Source organism: Theropithecus gelada, chromosome 7a (genome assembly GCF_003255815.1).
Source record: "Theropithecus gelada isolate Dixy chromosome 7a, Tgel_1.0, whole genome shotgun sequence".
In the NCBI taxonomy this organism is placed as follows: domain Eukaryota; kingdom Metazoa; phylum Chordata; class Mammalia; order Primates; family Cercopithecidae; genus Theropithecus; species Theropithecus gelada.
In genome coordinates, this window is record NC_037674.1 from 29,678,171 (window position 1) to 29,695,979 (window position 17,809).

Genomic DNA, 17,809 nt, shown 5'->3' on the forward strand with positions numbered 1-17,809 from the left:
GAAAAAGGCAAACACAAAATTTTGGTTATCTAGATACATTTGTGTGTAAGAAGGGAGAGTTTAAGTCATTAATGTTGCATATGTATTGTGGGATTTAACAGTACTGAGTTTGCAACCAGGCAGCTGTCGGTTCGGCATACTTACTACTGATGTAACTGAGCAAAATATTTAGACAAGATAAATTTTATGCACACATACTTGCACGTACACACAAACACACACCTTTGCACACACAAAATTCAATTTTCATCCTTGGAAGAAGCCACATTAAAGGCATAATTTCTATAATAGTAATTCTTAAGGTCACGAACTATAATCATCAGAGGGAGGAAAAACCTCCAATCCAGAACAACAACAATAAAAAAAGCAATGGAAGTTAAACCAAAACTTAAAAAGTGATTGGAAATACAAGCCTGGCCACTGTGAGTTTATTCTATGGGATGCCATTCAATGAAGAAAAGAAACCTGAGTTTAACAGCTTTAACTCCCATAATCTAAGAATTTCATTTCCATAATCATTTTTCTTTGATCTTCTATTTGACAGTGACATCTAACTAAAGTCATCCCATTTAACCTTTTCTTTTGCATGTTGCGTGAATTTGTGAGCAGAGTAAGAAACAGGACATTCCTCGTGAAGATCAGGGACCAACCACCAAGAATTTGGATTTTTGGCCCCAACTTATTACACTGATGGTCACTATTATTGATGAGGATAAAACTGCCTACACACCTGTCCTGAATCAGTAAGTACAATGTTTTGGAAATGAATGGATTTTATTCCACTGAAGTTAAAATAATACATATTTTAAGTGCAACATACTCTGATGACAATAATAAACTTTTCCATGATTAAGCTATAGAAAATGGTATTTTTCAACTTTTATCAGCAAATATCAATTAAATGATATTATGAATTTTTAATTTGAGCTCCATGGAGTATGAATCTGTGGATATGGAGAAAAATATTTTCCAAGATTTGATTTTTATGTAATGTAAAACTTTTCCTCTGGATCCTTTCATAACTATACCATTGTCTCAAAAGAAAAAAAAGTGCACTCCCCCAAAACTAAAAATAATTTTGAAGAGTTAGTATTAAACATATTGCATTGTGGCTTTTGAATAATAAACATTTGGCACAACAGCTGCTTTCAAAATAGCTATGCATATTGATTTAACAAATTTAATAAAATATTTAATAAAACAAGTCAATTTTCACAAATTACAATCTAAAGTTCATGCCTCTAAGACAATATAGATGAATTAAAATTCATGACTGTTCTAGAAAAGACTGTAAAAATCCTCATTTTATCAAAATACCACTAGCTATGTGACCTTAGGCAAATTATCTAATTTCCCTGGGTCTCAGTTTCCTCCCAACTAAAACAAAGGTGTAATTATTAGATGATTTCCAAGATCCTATCCAACTTTAATATTGCATATTTAGATTTTATTTTACACCCAAATATTAAAGACCATAAAAGCAAATATAACATCAGACTACCAGCTAGGCACTTGCAATCTGGTTAATGAAGAGGATTGTCTTGACAATATTAGTTAGACCTGAAATGTTATGGGTAGCAAAGATAGCAGAAATAGACAAACAGTAAAGTAGAACAGTGAAGTAGACTCAGACTTACTATGGATAAATGTGTTTGGTATTCTTACCCTCTATACTGGTCAAGACCATTAGGGTCATTGTTTATGTTGGCTCCAATTAAAATTCCAATTAAAGAAGAAATACATTTAAGTATTTCAATCTTCATCCTTTTCTGCTTACTGTTAATCACCCATTTTCAACAGTCCCCCAATTCCTAATTGTGGAGAAAGTGGTCCTATTTTTGGTATACAATCATCATTACATTAAGTTTGCCCTTTCACTTTCTTCTCCCTTTTTCCCCAAACCTAATTCTTATATCCACCTTTTCTTCCTGAAGGCCTTAGTGTTTCAATCTCTGCACAGACTTTGCTCTTTTATTCTCTGCTGTTAGGACTAGAAGATCTTCTCTTAATCTATAACCTGTCATCATCTCATCACGGGTCCCGAGAAGTACTTCTCAGGTCTCTGACAACTTTGTGGAATAGGATTGTTTTCTTATTTACTCTTTGGACCTTTCTTGAGGACAGAGTAGGTTTCTGAAACATTGGGAGACTGACAACTTGTTTCAAGACTGTGTCCTTGGACTGGGATAGGCCATTTTATAAATGGATGCTGGATGAAAACGAACTTCTACTGAGAAACACAAATTCAGTTCTATGAAGAAACTTTGGCTTTAATAATCAAAGAAATTTCTTATGTTTACCAAGTATCTTCAATCAGGATATGACCAGTAAAATACATTATAAAATCATGGAAGAAATTAAAATGCCCATGATTTATTTTTAGCCATGTACCTCAAAATATATACAAAGATTTTAGTAGATTATATGTAACTGTAGTAAAGGAACTGGAATAAATAATATTTATGGCAAAAATATATTTATAATTGTGAACTAAATTAAGCCTAAGTTATAAAAATTAGCAATGACATATGGGGAGAGAATTGTTTTTGTTTTTGGTTTTAATTTTGTTTTTAATGTCAGAGTTTAAGTCCACTTTTTTCCTTTGAAAACTTGTCCCTGAAAAAAACAAATGCCTTCCTCTATTTGGAATCCGTTATTTATTATTGTGTTTGGTCAGATTTTAAGGATGCTGTAAAGCTTTTTTTGCATACTGAAGATCATTCAATTTAGTTTCTCACTTAATTTAATAAATGCTTTAAGTGAACTCATCTGGAGACTGAGATGGGGTCCTGGTGGCCAATGTTGCATTTGTATAATGTGGTGAGATTTTCATTTATATCTGTTTCTTTGTTTGAATACTGTATTGTCACATTTATGCTTCATTAATCATCTCCTTGGCTACTTAAACTAATGCAGGATTTCACAAAGTAAAAATTCCAGACCACTAGGGTAAGGATCACATGGACTACTAGTTGGATTTGCAGATCTTGAGCCCCACCCCAAATCTATGGATTCAGAAAACCTGAAATTGACACAGAAATCTGCAATATTAATAAACAATCCCTGTTATTGTGTCTTATGGTCACTAACAATGAAGGCCCAGATCAATATGTGAGGGACATGTTAAAAGTAGCTTGGGTTTTGTTTTAGAGGCAAAGGCAAGTGAATTTAATGATTTTAAAATATAGGACATTTTAAAATATCTTTCAATGTAATGCATAATTATTGATTCAGATCATTTAGTGAAGTTCTTCTTGTTATCATGAGCTTGAGAAATCATTGTAAGCTTTTGCTTATTCAAATTTGATAACAAGTTTACACTAACAGTAGAATATAAGCATGAGGGAAAAGAGTTCTATTTTGTTGACTAATGTATATTCAGGCATACATATTTGTTGAATGAATTAATAAATTAAAGTAAATTTATACATGTAGTCAGTATCTGTTCTGTCTGTTCCCATGTTGTTGATTTATTAGTGAAATACAGTATTTATTTGAATAATATTTTCTCAATTTTTAAAATTATAATGAATTTTAGATGTTTTAGAAATTTCAGTATTTCATTAAAACTAAATAGTATTAAGCAGAGTACTTTCAGATTTAGGTCTCGGTTTCTGTCTCTCTTTCTCTCTCTTTCTGACAGGTTTATTGAGGTATAATTGAATATAATACAATTTCATGTACTTAAATAGTATAATTTGAATAGTTCTGGCATGTGTATTTAACCACAAAATTATCACTATTTTCAAAATAATGAAGATAGCCATTACCCCAATAGTTCATCCACTTTTATAATTCATCCACTCCTCCACCATCCCCAGGCAACCCCTTATCTGCTTTCTAGTACTATGAATTAGTTTGGAAATGTTATCATTATGTGTAAATGTATTCATAGACTCTCTCCATTCTTTTGTCCAGCTGCTTTTATTCATTACAACTATTTTGAGATTCACCCATGTTATTGTATGTTTCTTTTTATTTTTGAGTAGTATTCCCTTGTACATATATACCACAATATGTTTATTCATTCATCTGTTAAAATTTGTATTTTTTCAAGATTAGGTTGCTATGAATATTTGTTTACAAGTCTTTCTATAGACATACTCTTTTATTTCTCTTGAGTTATATGGTATGTATGTATTTAATATTGAAACTGCCAAACTGCTTTCCAAAGTGGCTGTACTATGCCAACAATTGGTTTGATAAACCTTTTAATTTTACCTATCCTAATAGGTATATATGATCTAACTATGATTTTGATTTGCACTTTCTGAATCCTAGTGATACTGACCATATTTTTATCTGCATATTTGAAATTCATATATCTTCTTTGGTGAAATTTCTGTTAAAATCATTTTCCCATTTCCAAATTAGGATGTTTATCTTATTATTGTTGAGTTGTAAAGGTCTGTACTAGATAAAGCTCTGTCATCAGAAATAAATGTTGCAATGTATGCTTCTAGTTTGTAACTTTCTTTTCCATTATCTTATTAGTGCCTTCTGAAGAGCATAGTTATTGCATATTTTTTAAATTTTGATGGAATAGTCCAATTTTTTATCAGTTTCTTTTATAGTTTAAGCTTTTAAAAATTTCTATTTTAGAAATCCTTGCAATCTGCAGTCAGTTTGCAACACCACAGTTTTCTTCTAGACATCTTACATTTAAGTCTATAATTCATTTCAAGCTAATTTTTACTTGTTAACTAGTGTTATAATCAAGTTTAACTTTCTTTGGGATCATTTTCATATGGTTATCTATTTTTTATCTCTACTTGTTGAAAATTATTCTTTCCTCATTGAATTGCTTTGGCACCTAGGTGAAAACTCAGTTGACTATATATGTAAGAGGTTAATTCTGAAGTTCTTTGTATTCTGTTCCATTGATCTATATATCCGTAATTACACCAGTACTGCACATCTTGGTGACTATCATTTTCTAACATATCTTGAAATATTATAGTAAAATTTATTCAACTTTATTTATATTTTTGAAAATTGTTTGGCTCTTCTAGCTCCTTTGCAATTCCATTTAAATTTGTATCAGTTCATCAATTTCTACAAGAAAAATGTCTGCTGGACTTTTGAGTGATATTGCATTAAATGTATAAATCTATTGGGGAGAAATGAAAACAGCAATATGAATTTTATAATCCATGAACATGGTATGTACATGCATTAAGGTCTTATTTAATTTTTTACTTTAGTGGAAAGGTGTTGCATATTCTTTGTTAATTGGTTTCTAAGTATTTTTATTACTATCTTAAATAGTATTTTTAATTCCAATTTCCCATTCTTTGTTAGTAGTACAAAGATACACAAATATATATCTTCAGCCTTCCTAAATTTACTTTTTTGTAGGTTCCTTGTGATTATTTAAATACATCATATTCTTGTCTAAAATAAAGATGGTTTTACTGATATCTTTCCAATTTGGATGCATTTTATTATTTTTCTTGCCTTATTGCTCTGGCTAAAATCTTCAGGACAATGTTGACTAAAATTAGTGAAGAGCAGACATTCTTGCCTTATTCCTAATCTCATAGGGAAAGCATACAGACTTTTACCATTGAATATCATGTTAACTAAATGTTTTTCATGAATAATTATTTATCAGGTTGAGGAAGTTCTGTTCCATCCTTATTATTCTGAAAGTTTTTATCATGAAAGGATGTTGGATTTTTTCAAATATCTTTTCTGCTCATAATAGGGTAATCACACAATTTTGCTTTTCAACCATCAGTATGGTGAATTATACTAACGAGTGTTTAACTTTAAACCAACCTTCCATTCCTGGAACAATCTCCACATAGTCTTGATGTATAATCTTTCCTATATATTATTATATTTTACTCATAAAATTTTGTTAAGTATTTTTGCATTTGTGTCTATGAGGATATTGATCTATGGTTTTATTTTCTTATAGTGTCTTTATCTGATTTTTATATCAATGTAATGATGGCTTTATAGAATGAGTTAGACAGTATTTCCTCCAGTATGATTTGCCAAAAGAGTTTTTATAAAATTTGACATTTTCTTTTCTGAGTTTTTGATAGAACTTACTGGAAAAATAATCTGGGCTTAGAGTTTTATTGTAGGAGGTTTTTAAACTAAAAATGCTCTTTCTTCATTAGATATAGGGCTGTTTAGTTTACCTATTTGTTCAGTTTAGGTTTTTGTAGTTTGTGTCTTCAAGGAAATTTTCCGTTTAATCTAAGTAGTGAAATTTCTCCATCATGTAGTTGTTTATGCCAGTCTATTATTATCCTTTTTATGTCTGTTAAATCTGAACTGATTTTTCCTATCTCTCATCCTTAATATTTATATTTTGTGTCTTCTCTCTTTTGTTCTGTCCAACTGGCTGAACATTTATAAATTTTACTGGTCTTAAAAAACAGCTTTTGATTTTATTCAATGTTTTGTTTTCTGTTTTAAGTTAATTTTTTTCTCATTCTTTTAGTATTGTCTTTCTTCTGTTAGTGAAGATAAATGTTAAATGGCTATCGCAGTAATCCAGTGAGAAGATATGAAAGCCTTGTGTAAGATGGTGGAGAGTTAAGGTCAGATTTGTGAAATAAATCAAAAGATCTTTATGACTAAATGCATTGAGTAGAGTGTTAAGGAAGCAGAGACAATGGAAATGTTATATTTATAGGGGCATCGTTATTGGAGATAAGAAATACAGGAGGAAGTATCAATTTAAAGAAATTCACAGTGACTTATATTTTGATATACAGAGATTTGGTTATCTGTGTGACTTGCAAGCATTATATGCAACAGAGAGTTGTATACATACATATGGAAATCCTTTAGATTGATATCAATTAAATACATAATATAGAGAAGTTTAGCTATATATGCCTAAAAGTAAGAAATCTTAATTATTTCTAAATATTCAGAAAATTTTACTCATTTTACTAAAACTATTGTGACTTCATATTACTTTGTTTTTGTTATGCATACCAAAACATAAGCAGAAATATGTTTCATCCATTCTGTTATCTCATTTGTTTGCATGCATTGTACTATAATATGTAATTTCTTTTAGTTTTCTCCAAAAGTATACATACAGTGAAGTCTCAACTCATTTTCTCTCTTCATTAAGTGTAGATAACAGAAAGTATCTCAGTGTATTGAGTAGAAAATGGACCAATTTTGAAAGATTGTCTTTTCCATTTGCAAGGATGAAATTTGCTTATTTTTCCCCTCTCAGGGTTATATGATGAGCCAGAACATTAGTTTCAAATTGGATGTTTTTAAAGATAGTGTATTTTATTTGCTGAATTGAGGAAGTTTAGGTTTAAGCTACTTTGATTAGGATTTGCCTTTGTTTTTTCTGTTTTGGAAATAATGTTGTTCAGAGTATTAAAGTTATTGATCTGTTTGCTTACACTATGGGTTCCCTAAATTACTTTTGTATTTAAGAAATTGTTGTGAAAGTGTTAATCATACAATAAAGTACAGAGACTATGCAGTAGAGTTCTGTATAGCCATCATTCTAATTCAACAATTATCAAAATTTTGTGATATTTTCTTCGTCTATACTCTTGAGTTTTTTTTCTTTTTCTTTTGGCTGAATTACCTTAAACAAACTTCAGACATCCTATCATTTCATCCCTTCTTAGTTCAGCATTTATCCCTAAAAATCATGGCTTTCTTTTGTACAGTACAACTAATAACATTAATAGTAATTGCCTGGTATTGTGTAATCCCTATTCCATAATCAAGTGCTTCTGATTTTCTTTAAAGAAGTTATTTTTTTACATTGTTTTGTTTCAATCAGGATCCAAATAAGGTATAAGCATTACATATGGTTATTGTGTGTTACAAGTCTCTTTCATACTAGTTAAGTCCCCCCTCCCTTTTATTTTATTTATACCATTGACTTCTGAAAGAAGCTATGTTCACTACCCTTTAGAATATGCCACTTTCTGGGTTATTCCATTTGCCTCCTTGTGCTGCTAATTAACTTGTTCCTTCATAGTTAATACTCTCCATAGCTGAATATTTCAGGTTCATTTTTTTAAGAACACTTCACAAGTGACTGTGTGTACTTCATACTATGTCACATCAGGTAGGACTTTATCTGGTTATTCCCTTGTAGTGATGTTAACAGTGATTAGTGCTGCCAGCCTTATTTCTTTGTTGAAAATGTCTTCATCAACCTTTCCTCTAATGGTTTCATTTATTTATGATCACTTCAGAATTTGCTATTCCATTAGGGATGACAAAATGGTGGTTTTATAAGGTTATCATTTCTTCAACATTTATTTGTTAGAATTTTTTACAAAGAAGAACTTTCTTTCATTAATTAAGGTTACTTGGTTACCCTAATATATAGTAAATATAGGAAAGATAAGGTAAATATTTGATTCTTTCTTTTAACCTAAAGTATTTTATCTCATTCTTTTCTTTTCTGCTCTATTGGACTTTTATTGTTTTTCATTAACAGTTTAATTTCAATTTAATAAATATGTATCGAACCCTTAATATATGCCAGGCACCATGCAAGGCTAGAGTCACAAATATTTAATTTCTAAAAGAGATATGTACAAAATTAATCAGGAGTCTGAAACTGATTAACTACTGTGCCTGTGCCTGCCACAGTCACAAGTCATTCTGTGATTAAACTCCTCCTATACATCCTTGTTGACACAGCCTTATGAAAACAGAGAAACTAGGTTCCCTCTCTGAAACTGTACCAAAAAATCCTGAGAATGACTCAGCTGACAGGGAGAATAGACACTGAAAGTTTACGAATTTGGAGATACCTGCAGTCGGTGATCCACAAATAAGAATAAGTCAAAATGAAGTATAAACAGGAATGAAGATAGCACTGAGAGAGAAGAAGGTAGTTGGCAGTGAGTAGAGGGAAAGGATACTTGGAAGGAAAAACAGATACAAGAATAGCAGAGTCACATACTGGAGGACTTTGTGCAGGAAGATCCCTGTCTGCGGTCATTCAACGCACTCCTCAGCGCTGCCTTAAACCCTGAAGGAGCATCTTGTCTGTCTTGTCTGAGGCTCCCTAAAGCCTGACTCCAGGGGCTGTTTGACTGCAGTAGACAGAGTTCATTTTTCTTGGGTTCCAGTAGAATGTGGTAATGGAGTTTAGTTTTGTTTTTCCATTACCCAAAGTATCCTTACAAAAATTACTTTTTAATTATGTGTAGTTACTTGAGCCTCTGATTTTTGGAACCAAAGTAGCATAACTAATCCAATATAATAGTATATAGAATGACACATGTATTCCAATATAGTTGCAGTTTGTTTTCTGTTGAAATGTAAAAAAAAAAAAAAAAAAAAAAAAAAAAGCTTTAATTTGAATTCTTAGGATCTAGGCAAATGGTTTATTTCCTACAAGAGATCGGTTTTGCAGACCTGGAGTTCATAATGGGCAGAATAGATAGCGGAAAAAACCACAGATCTGTTATAAAAATCTACCTGACACTAAAGATATAAAGTAAAATTTCAAAAGTAATTTAAAAAATTGTTACGCATGTCTATCATAGCCATTTTGAATTTTAAAACAGATCAAGTGTGTTTCTCTGCAGTTTCCCAAAATATTACATTATGTGGAAATAATTCAAACACTTTTCTAAGTGCACAAGAGTACTGTCAAAGAATGCTTACTAAGAATTATACTAATTTAAACACCTCTGAAGATTTCACTTTTCTACCTCCCTGACCACATATCACAGAGGCGAAAAAGAGTTGATCTTGAATTTTTCAAGGTTTGTCATGCTTGCTGAAAGATTTTAACACAACTAGATATTTATGTGTTATAAATATCATAATCATTATATGGTGAACCATAGGGAATTAACTGGAGTCAGGCACTATTCTAACATTTTTACAGTTTAATGTTTAATCCTAAATTTATTCTAATGATATCAGTACCATTATCATCCCCAAATTACAGATTATGAAACTTAAGCATAGAGGGGACTAAGTTACGCAAAATCACATATCTAGTAATAGGCAGAATCAAAATGTCAGCAACCCTTTGAAGTAACAAAAGGGTTAATGTTAACAAGAGGATCCCATAAATAAGATGATGCACATTAATCCTTCCAAACATTTCTGATATTTTAATGATTAATCTGGATCTGATTGCAACATCTTTTAGGCTTTCTATGTTTTAGAAATTAGGAGGCAAAACTTAATTCATGAGACCATAGCAGGATTTGTAGAGATAATGCACAGAAGGCACCCACCCTAATGCCTGCATTGAATAGGTGCTCCACCTGCCCTGCAATATGAACATGAGGACTTGCTTGTACCAGGTCTTGCAGCTTGAGAAACAGTTATCTAAACTCAGTAAATTCTGTTGACTATTTATCCCATGCGCATTACACAAGTTATTTAGGCTGTCTCTGGCCATCTGCAACTCCTTTGTCATACTGCCAGGTGGTATTTTAATTGTCTTATGCGATGCTGATTTCAATAGTTAACTTAGAGCTGGGCTCATGCTGGTAGTCCCAGCTACTTGGAAGGATGAGGCAGGTGGGTCTCTCGATCCCAGGAGTTCAAGGCTGAAGTGAGCTATGATCAGACCACTGCACTCCAGCCTGGGTGACAGAGCAAGATCCTGTCTCTGACATAAAAAAATAAAAACTTTTAAAAAGTGGAAGCCAGGAGCAATGGTTCCTGCCTGTAATCCCAGCACTTTGGGAACCTGAGGCAGGAGGATTTCTTGAGGCCAGCAGTTTGAGATCAGTACATAGTGAGACCCCGTCTCTAAATAAAAAAATACAAAAATTAACCAGGCATTTTGCCACACACTGGTAGTCCCAGCTATTAGGGAGGCTGAGGCGGAAGGACCTGCTTGAGCCCAGGAGGTGGAGGCTGCAGTGAGCCAAGGCAACACTCAGCAACAGCCTGAGCAACAGAGTGAGAACCTGTCTCAAAAAAAAAAAAAAAAAAAAGTTTACATAGATCCATTCACAATTTTGTTTTTCATGTTAAAATTAAATATATACTTAAAGATCTGAGTTCATTAAAATAATGCCTTAGGTTATAAATGAAACAAAGAGAAAGCAAAAAGATAAAAAGGGTGATTGGCTTCAAATGGCACTTTTGATCAATTTGCTTTATGGTACAAGAGAACCTAAGTACAAATGGAAAAATTTCTATCATAGCATTAATTTGTAAGGATGGCTTGTAATTTACTAGTAGAGTCCTGCTTAATAAAATTTATGCTTAGTTGTTCACTACATTCATGATAATAGCAGTTAATTGCACTAAATGGATGTCAAGTATCTTAAGTGCAGAACATACTAACAAAGGCTTAATATGTTTTATAATGTAAAAAGGGCACAACAAACTGTCTCTTAAGTTCCAGCTATGACAAAGAAATTTCAGATGCATACATGACAGGCAGGAACGGGGAACCATTGCTTACTAATTTGTAATAATTAACATACTTTTCTTAAAAGACAAACTTTGCATATCAAAATAATACTTCACATTTAATGGATTCTAATTTTATCCATTGTGACTGATGAATCAGTATTATCAAATTTGGCAGTGGCAGATTATGTTTTCCTCATTTCAGTAAGAAATTTGCAAGATAATAAATTAGGTTATTAAATTGTTGTGTCTCATAAGATTCAAGATTTAAAACATTTGTGCTTTGTTAATTAATTGCTGCAAATTAAAAACAGGAGACAGTCAAATAATGGTGGAATGGATCAGTTATTTCATTAAACCTCCTCTTTATAATGGTAGATTAAGTTAAGCTATGACTGCATTGAAAATGAAGAAGAGGTGGAGCTACACCTTAGAGAATTTAATTTGTGCACAAGAAAACCTCATGAATTCAGATTAGTGTGAGAAAGGCTAATTTAAATATCTATGATAAGTAGGAATATTTCATATACCATATTTATGTGTACTTCTTTTAACTTTTAAGTATGTATGACAACTTCTACAAAGTTACAAAATGGTTGTGGAAAGGTAAACCTCTTTCAGTTTTGTTTCTATCATAGTTTAGAATTCATTTTTAGTTAATGTATGAATTGTTAGTGTATAGCTCAATATTTCTGAAGTTCATAAAACCATTTAGTCCTGTGAGTACATAAACATTTTCCTAAATCAAGTGTATTGCTATTAACTTTATTAACAAATTTTATCCTACGGACTAAACACCTAGTAAATACAAATATAAGTTTTCATTCACTTTATGTGATTATTTTTACGTTAGAAATCAATGGAATCTAAATATTTTCCTGTCTGTCTCATTTATACTTATAATTTCATCATTATCAGCAGGAAACATTTATTGAGTACTCACTGTGTGTCAGTGACTAAGCAAAATATTTACATGTAAAATCTCATTTAATCCTCACAACAGCCCTAGAAACAGTCCCAAGTTACACAATTAATATCATCCCCATTTGACAAGTGAGAAAATTGAGTTTTGAAGAGATTACTCACTGCTCCACTGGGTAAATTAACTAAGTAGCAGAGGAGAAATGAAATCACTGTCTTTTGGAATGCATTGCTATTTAACTTCTGTATTATACTGCTAGGTATCAGACAGGAAAAATAGCCAAAAATGTGTTAAATTTTGGAAAATAAGCCTCTAGCAAATACGCAGATGGTATAGACTCCTTAGCGAGCCCCCACCAAAAGGCAGACGTATTCAATTGTGAAATGTGTCAGAAAAAAACTACTCTGCCTTTTAAATAATGATTTGATATTGGGACTACAGCATAGAAAAAGCATATAAAAATTTAGTGTCAAAATGAGATTACATATTTACAAGTCTGCAAAGGCAAAGTTGGACACAGTGAAAAAACACTATTATGGAAATATTATTTTGTGGTCCCTTAAAAATTAGAAACTTAAAATGTAGCCATTAGTTTCTCAGAAATTGATAAAATCTATGTTGTCGGGAAAATGGAGTATTTCTCCTTTCATTTCCAGAACCGACTTTCTTCTTTCACCCACTGTATTTTACTCATAATTGTTCATTTTTCTCCCCTATTTCCACAAGGCAGAAAACAGTGAAGAATTGTTTGGGAAACTGTTAGCTTTGCAAATGTTACTTAGTTGTATTCTGGCTGCTAAAATGGTTTAAATAGTATGGAGAGGGCCAGGCGCAGTGGCTCACGCCTGTAATCCCAGCACTGTGTGAGGCCGAGACGGGCGGATCACAAGGTCAGGAGATCGAGACCATCCTGGCTGACACAGTGAAACCCCGTCTCTACTAAAAAAATAGAAAAAAAATAGCCGGGCATGGTGGCGGGCGCCTGTAGTCCCAGCTGCTCCTACTCGGGAGGCTGAGGCAGGAGAATGCTGTGAAGCCAGGAGGCAGAGCTTGCAGTGAGCAGAGATTGCCCCACTGCACTCCAGCCTGAGTGACTGAGTGAGACTCCATCTCAAAAAAAAAAAAAAAAAAATAGTATGGAGAGAAAAGAATTAGATACATATGTAGGTATTGGGAAGACTGTGTAAATGTAATTAATACTGTTAGGTAGTAAAGAGATGCTATGTGAGAGAAGTATAGGGGAGAAAGAATATCTTTTCCTTCTATCCTTCTATCCTCTGAGTCCTCAGCTGTAGTCACTATAACAAGATCTATTAACAAGAGAAGAGCATGCAAATTTATTTAACATAGGCTTTATATGACACGGGAGCCTTCAAAGGAATTAAAGACCTGAATAAATGACTAAATTTGAGTATATTTTGTGCTAGGTTTGACCAAAAGTGGAGAGTTGTGGGGACATGTATAGAAGCCCGCAGAAAAGTATAAATACAGTAAACTTGGAGAAACAGCAAGGCCTGCTCATTCACGTTCCTTTTGATAAGGATGCTTCTTTCTTTGCTTTTGGTATAGGAGCAGCAGCTCTCACATAAGGATCTTATTTCCTGCTTCAGAGGAAGATCAGAAAACCCTTTCTAGGTTTTATTCTTGCTTCAGGGGAAAATCACAAAGTCCTAACTGCATGTGCCATTTCTCAGATTCCTTCCACTTGAAATATTCAATTTGCCAAGGTGCCATATTTTGGGGTAGCATGTCCTGAACCCTGTCAGGAGAGATGTTGTATAATGCTAGACAAAATTGGTTAAAGAGAAAAAATATTATTCCCCTCATTTTCATCAGTTTGGAACTACAAAGCAAATGTCAATCACAGTGTGCCAGTTAAGTGAGACCTTGTGTCAAGAGTAAAATTGTGTAATTTCTACAGTATAAAAGCACCAATCCTGTCACTAATTCTTAATATTAAGCGAGCTCAGACCCATTTATAGTCACTATGCACTTCTCTTTGCCCTTATCATTCACAGGCATTTAATCATTGCTAATTCTGCCTTGAATACAGCAGAAGACTTAAAGGGAGGTGATACTTGGGCTGTGCTTTCCAGGGAGAGAGAGAGGTTATTATCTCATAGCAATTAAGAAGAAGAGACAGCAGGAAGGTGAAAAATGATCAGAAGATATATGGAATGTCAGGCATGTCAAGAAATAATAAATACTAGGGGTAGCTAGATTATTCATGGTAAGGGTTGGGGAATGAAGGTGAAAGAAATGAAAGTTGGGGCCAGATGATCAGAGCAGGATAGTCATATTAATGAGTTGAAACTATTATATGCTAAAAAACGTGCGACAAGCAATTTATGGTTTTAAAGCAGTAGTTAGAAATATGATGGCCTGTGTTTTTAAAAGGCAAATTGGTTGATAATATAGATGTATCAGAAGAGGGAAAAATAGGGGCAAAAACAAAAACTAATAGTGCAATTATTGAGGCAAATGAAGATAATGACTTGAATTGGGGGTGTGATATTGGGAATAGGGAAGCGAGAGGCAAATTCCACACGTAGACCAAAGAAAAAATTCCCCGGAGGGTGCAAAGGAGGGGACACTGTGGATCGTGGCAGAGGCTGATGACTCTGGTAGCTATCTAAATTCAGCAGCTAAATAGTATTGCCATTAATTTAACTATGAAATATGTAAGAAAGAGTCAGAAATGTAATTCTGACTGTACAAAAAGTACCATAGAGTGGAGGTAAGGTAAAATAAAATACAGGCTTCAGGAGAACTTGTGTAGCTGTTAAAGAAAGAAACTTTGCATTCTTTTTATTTTCTATCATGAGATGTCTATTATCTCTACAGGTAATAGCACAAACAAAATTGAAACCAGCGTATCATAATGTATTATAATAGAGCAAAACTTCTAAAACTGATCAGAATGAGGCCTCAGATCCCAAATATTGTTTTCTGTATAGAAGTAGATCTTAGCAAGAAGTAGATCTTGAGATTTAAATTTAAAGAGGGACTACTGCACAAAACATGAAGCCAATAATTTAAACAGTAAGTATTCTGAGGAAAAAACCAATAGCCTAATACCAAAAAAAAAAAAAAGAAAAAGAAAGAAAGAAAGAAATTGTTAACTGTGTAAACATTTTCAATGCATGGGATTTTTTATTGTCAAAGAGAAGAATAGGCCAGGCGCGGTAGCTCACACCTGTAATCCCAGCACTTTGAGAGGCCAAGGTGGGCAGATCACGAGGTCAGGAGACCGAGACCACCCTGGCTAACACAGTGAAACCCCATCTCTACTAAAAATACGAAAAATTAGCCAGGCATGGTGGTGGGCACCTGTAGTCCCAGCTACTCTGGAGGCTGAGGCAGGAGAATGACGTGAACCCGGGAGGTGGAGCTTCAGTGAGCCAAGATTGCACCACTGCACTCCAGCTTGGGCAACAGAGCGAGACTTCGTCTCAAAAAAAAAAAAAAAAAGTAAAAAGAAACATGGGCAAGAACCATAGGCTCTATTTCTGATTCTGTCTTTGATTTGGTTCATGTTCTAGTATACTCATTGAATATTGTTATTTCTTTACTGGAGATATCTCAGGGCTTAACTCCTGACCACCAATTTTTAAATTAGAAATAATAACAACTGAATAGGGGTTTTGTGGGAAACAAATTATTATTATCCATCTTTTAAAATAACTCATGTATGTAGTAAAACTCCCATTGATTCTACTTCAAAATTGAGTTTGAAAAATGTTATGATCACAGAAATAATCATATTCACCTTCACAGGCTGTATGAAGTAGAAAATAAGAGTTCTAACATTTTTAGATCATTTCTGTGAAGTAAATCAGTAAAAATTAAAAGCATGACTCCCCAACCGAAGCTTTATAAATTTTCAGTAGTTTGGTGTGTTTTCTTCCAGCTAACTTTTTCACACATATAAACATAGAAATTCATTTAATAATGTTTGCTTTCATAGTATTGTTTATGAAATATACGATCATCTTATATGTTAATCAATAATTTGCTTTATTCACCTAATACTGCCTGAGAGACATCTATTCATGTCAACTGAAATAGTTCTGCCTTGATCATTTCAACAGCTGCATATTTTTCCATGGTATCATTTAACATCAGGATGATGCCGTCAATGAGGGGACTCCTGCGGCACAGAGAAGAGAAGGGGATAGGGACAGCACAGATACTGGTATAGCAGAAGAACTGAAAGCCTGTAGAGAGTCATTAGATAACTACGAGAAAATCAACTTCAAAAAAAGAAAGCCTGAATTTTCATCAATTTTTAAATTGTTTCCAGTCTGATAAGTAGAAAATTTTCACTCTTATTAAGGTGAACAGCTCCTTTCTTGTGTTTATTAGGCTTTGATTTTTTTTTTTAATTTCCCTTTCATCTCAGCCACTTTTTCTTTTATTTTTTTCTATAGATTTTTAACATGTTAATAATATTACATGTTCTTTTTATGTTAATAATATTCTCTTTTTGTCTTTTATATAAGCTGGATATATTTTTCCAGTTTGTTGTTTTATTTTAAATGGTGGTTTTTGTTTTGCTTTTTCTTTCCAACTTTTATTTGAGTTTCAGTGGGTACGTAGGCAGGTTTGCTACATGGGTAAATTGTAAGTCATGGGGGTTTGATATACAAATTATTTCATCACCCAGATGATAAGCATCTAATTCTTGGTTATATATTAGAATTTTTTTCTAATCCTATGAAAAATGCCAAAACTGCTTTCCAAAACAGCTACAGGCATAGTAGCCAATAGGTAGCTTTTAGATCCATACTCTTCTCCCACCCTCTACCCTCAAGGAGGTCCCAATGTCTATTGTTCCTTTATTTGTGTCCATATGTACTCAATAGTTAGCTCCCACTTATAAGTGAGAACATCTGATATTTAATTTGTGTTCCTGAGTTAATTCACTTACAATAATGACCTCCAGCTCCATCCATGTTGTTGCAAAGAACACGATTTTATTCTTTATTATACCTATGTAGTATCCTACGGTACACATTTGCTTTATCCAGTCCACTGTGTATGGACTTGTAGCTTGACTTCTATGTCTTTGTTTATTATGAATAGTGCTGTGATGACCATACACGTGCATATGTCTTTTTGGTAGAAAGATTTGTTTTCTTTTGGTTATATGCCCAGTAAAGAGATTGCTGAGTCAAATGGTAGTTCTATTTTAAGTCCTTTGAGAAATCTCCAAACTGTTTTCCACAGTGGCTGTTTCCTACCAGCAGTATATAATCATTCCCTTTTCTCTGCAACCTCACCAGCATCTGTTATGTTTTTACTTTTCAATGATTGCCATTCTGACCAATGTGAGGTAATATCTCATGATGGTTTTGATCTGCATTGCTGTAATGATTAGCAATGTCAAGCATTTTTTCACACGCTTGTTGGCCATGTGTATGTCTTCTTTTGAGAAGTCTCTGTTCATATTCTTTGTTCATGTTTAATGGTGTTGCCTGTTGTTTTTACATATTGACTTGTTTAAGTTTCTTATAGATTCTGGATATTAGACCTTTG

General features: G+C 33.1%; 1 protein-coding gene across 2 annotated transcripts in view; it reads left to right on the forward strand.

Annotated features, from left to right (window-relative positions):
- UNC13C (unc-13 homolog C) overlaps positions 1–17,809 on the forward strand; it is a 690,142-nt gene that overhangs the window by 430,131 nt on the left and 242,202 nt on the right. For both annotated transcript variants that reach the window (XM_025390112.1, XM_025390110.1), the window contains exon 17: positions 610–743. In XM_025390112.1, coding sequence (XP_025245897.1) covers positions 610–743 — 134 coding nt within the window. The remainder of the gene's footprint in view (positions 1–609; positions 744–17,809) is intronic.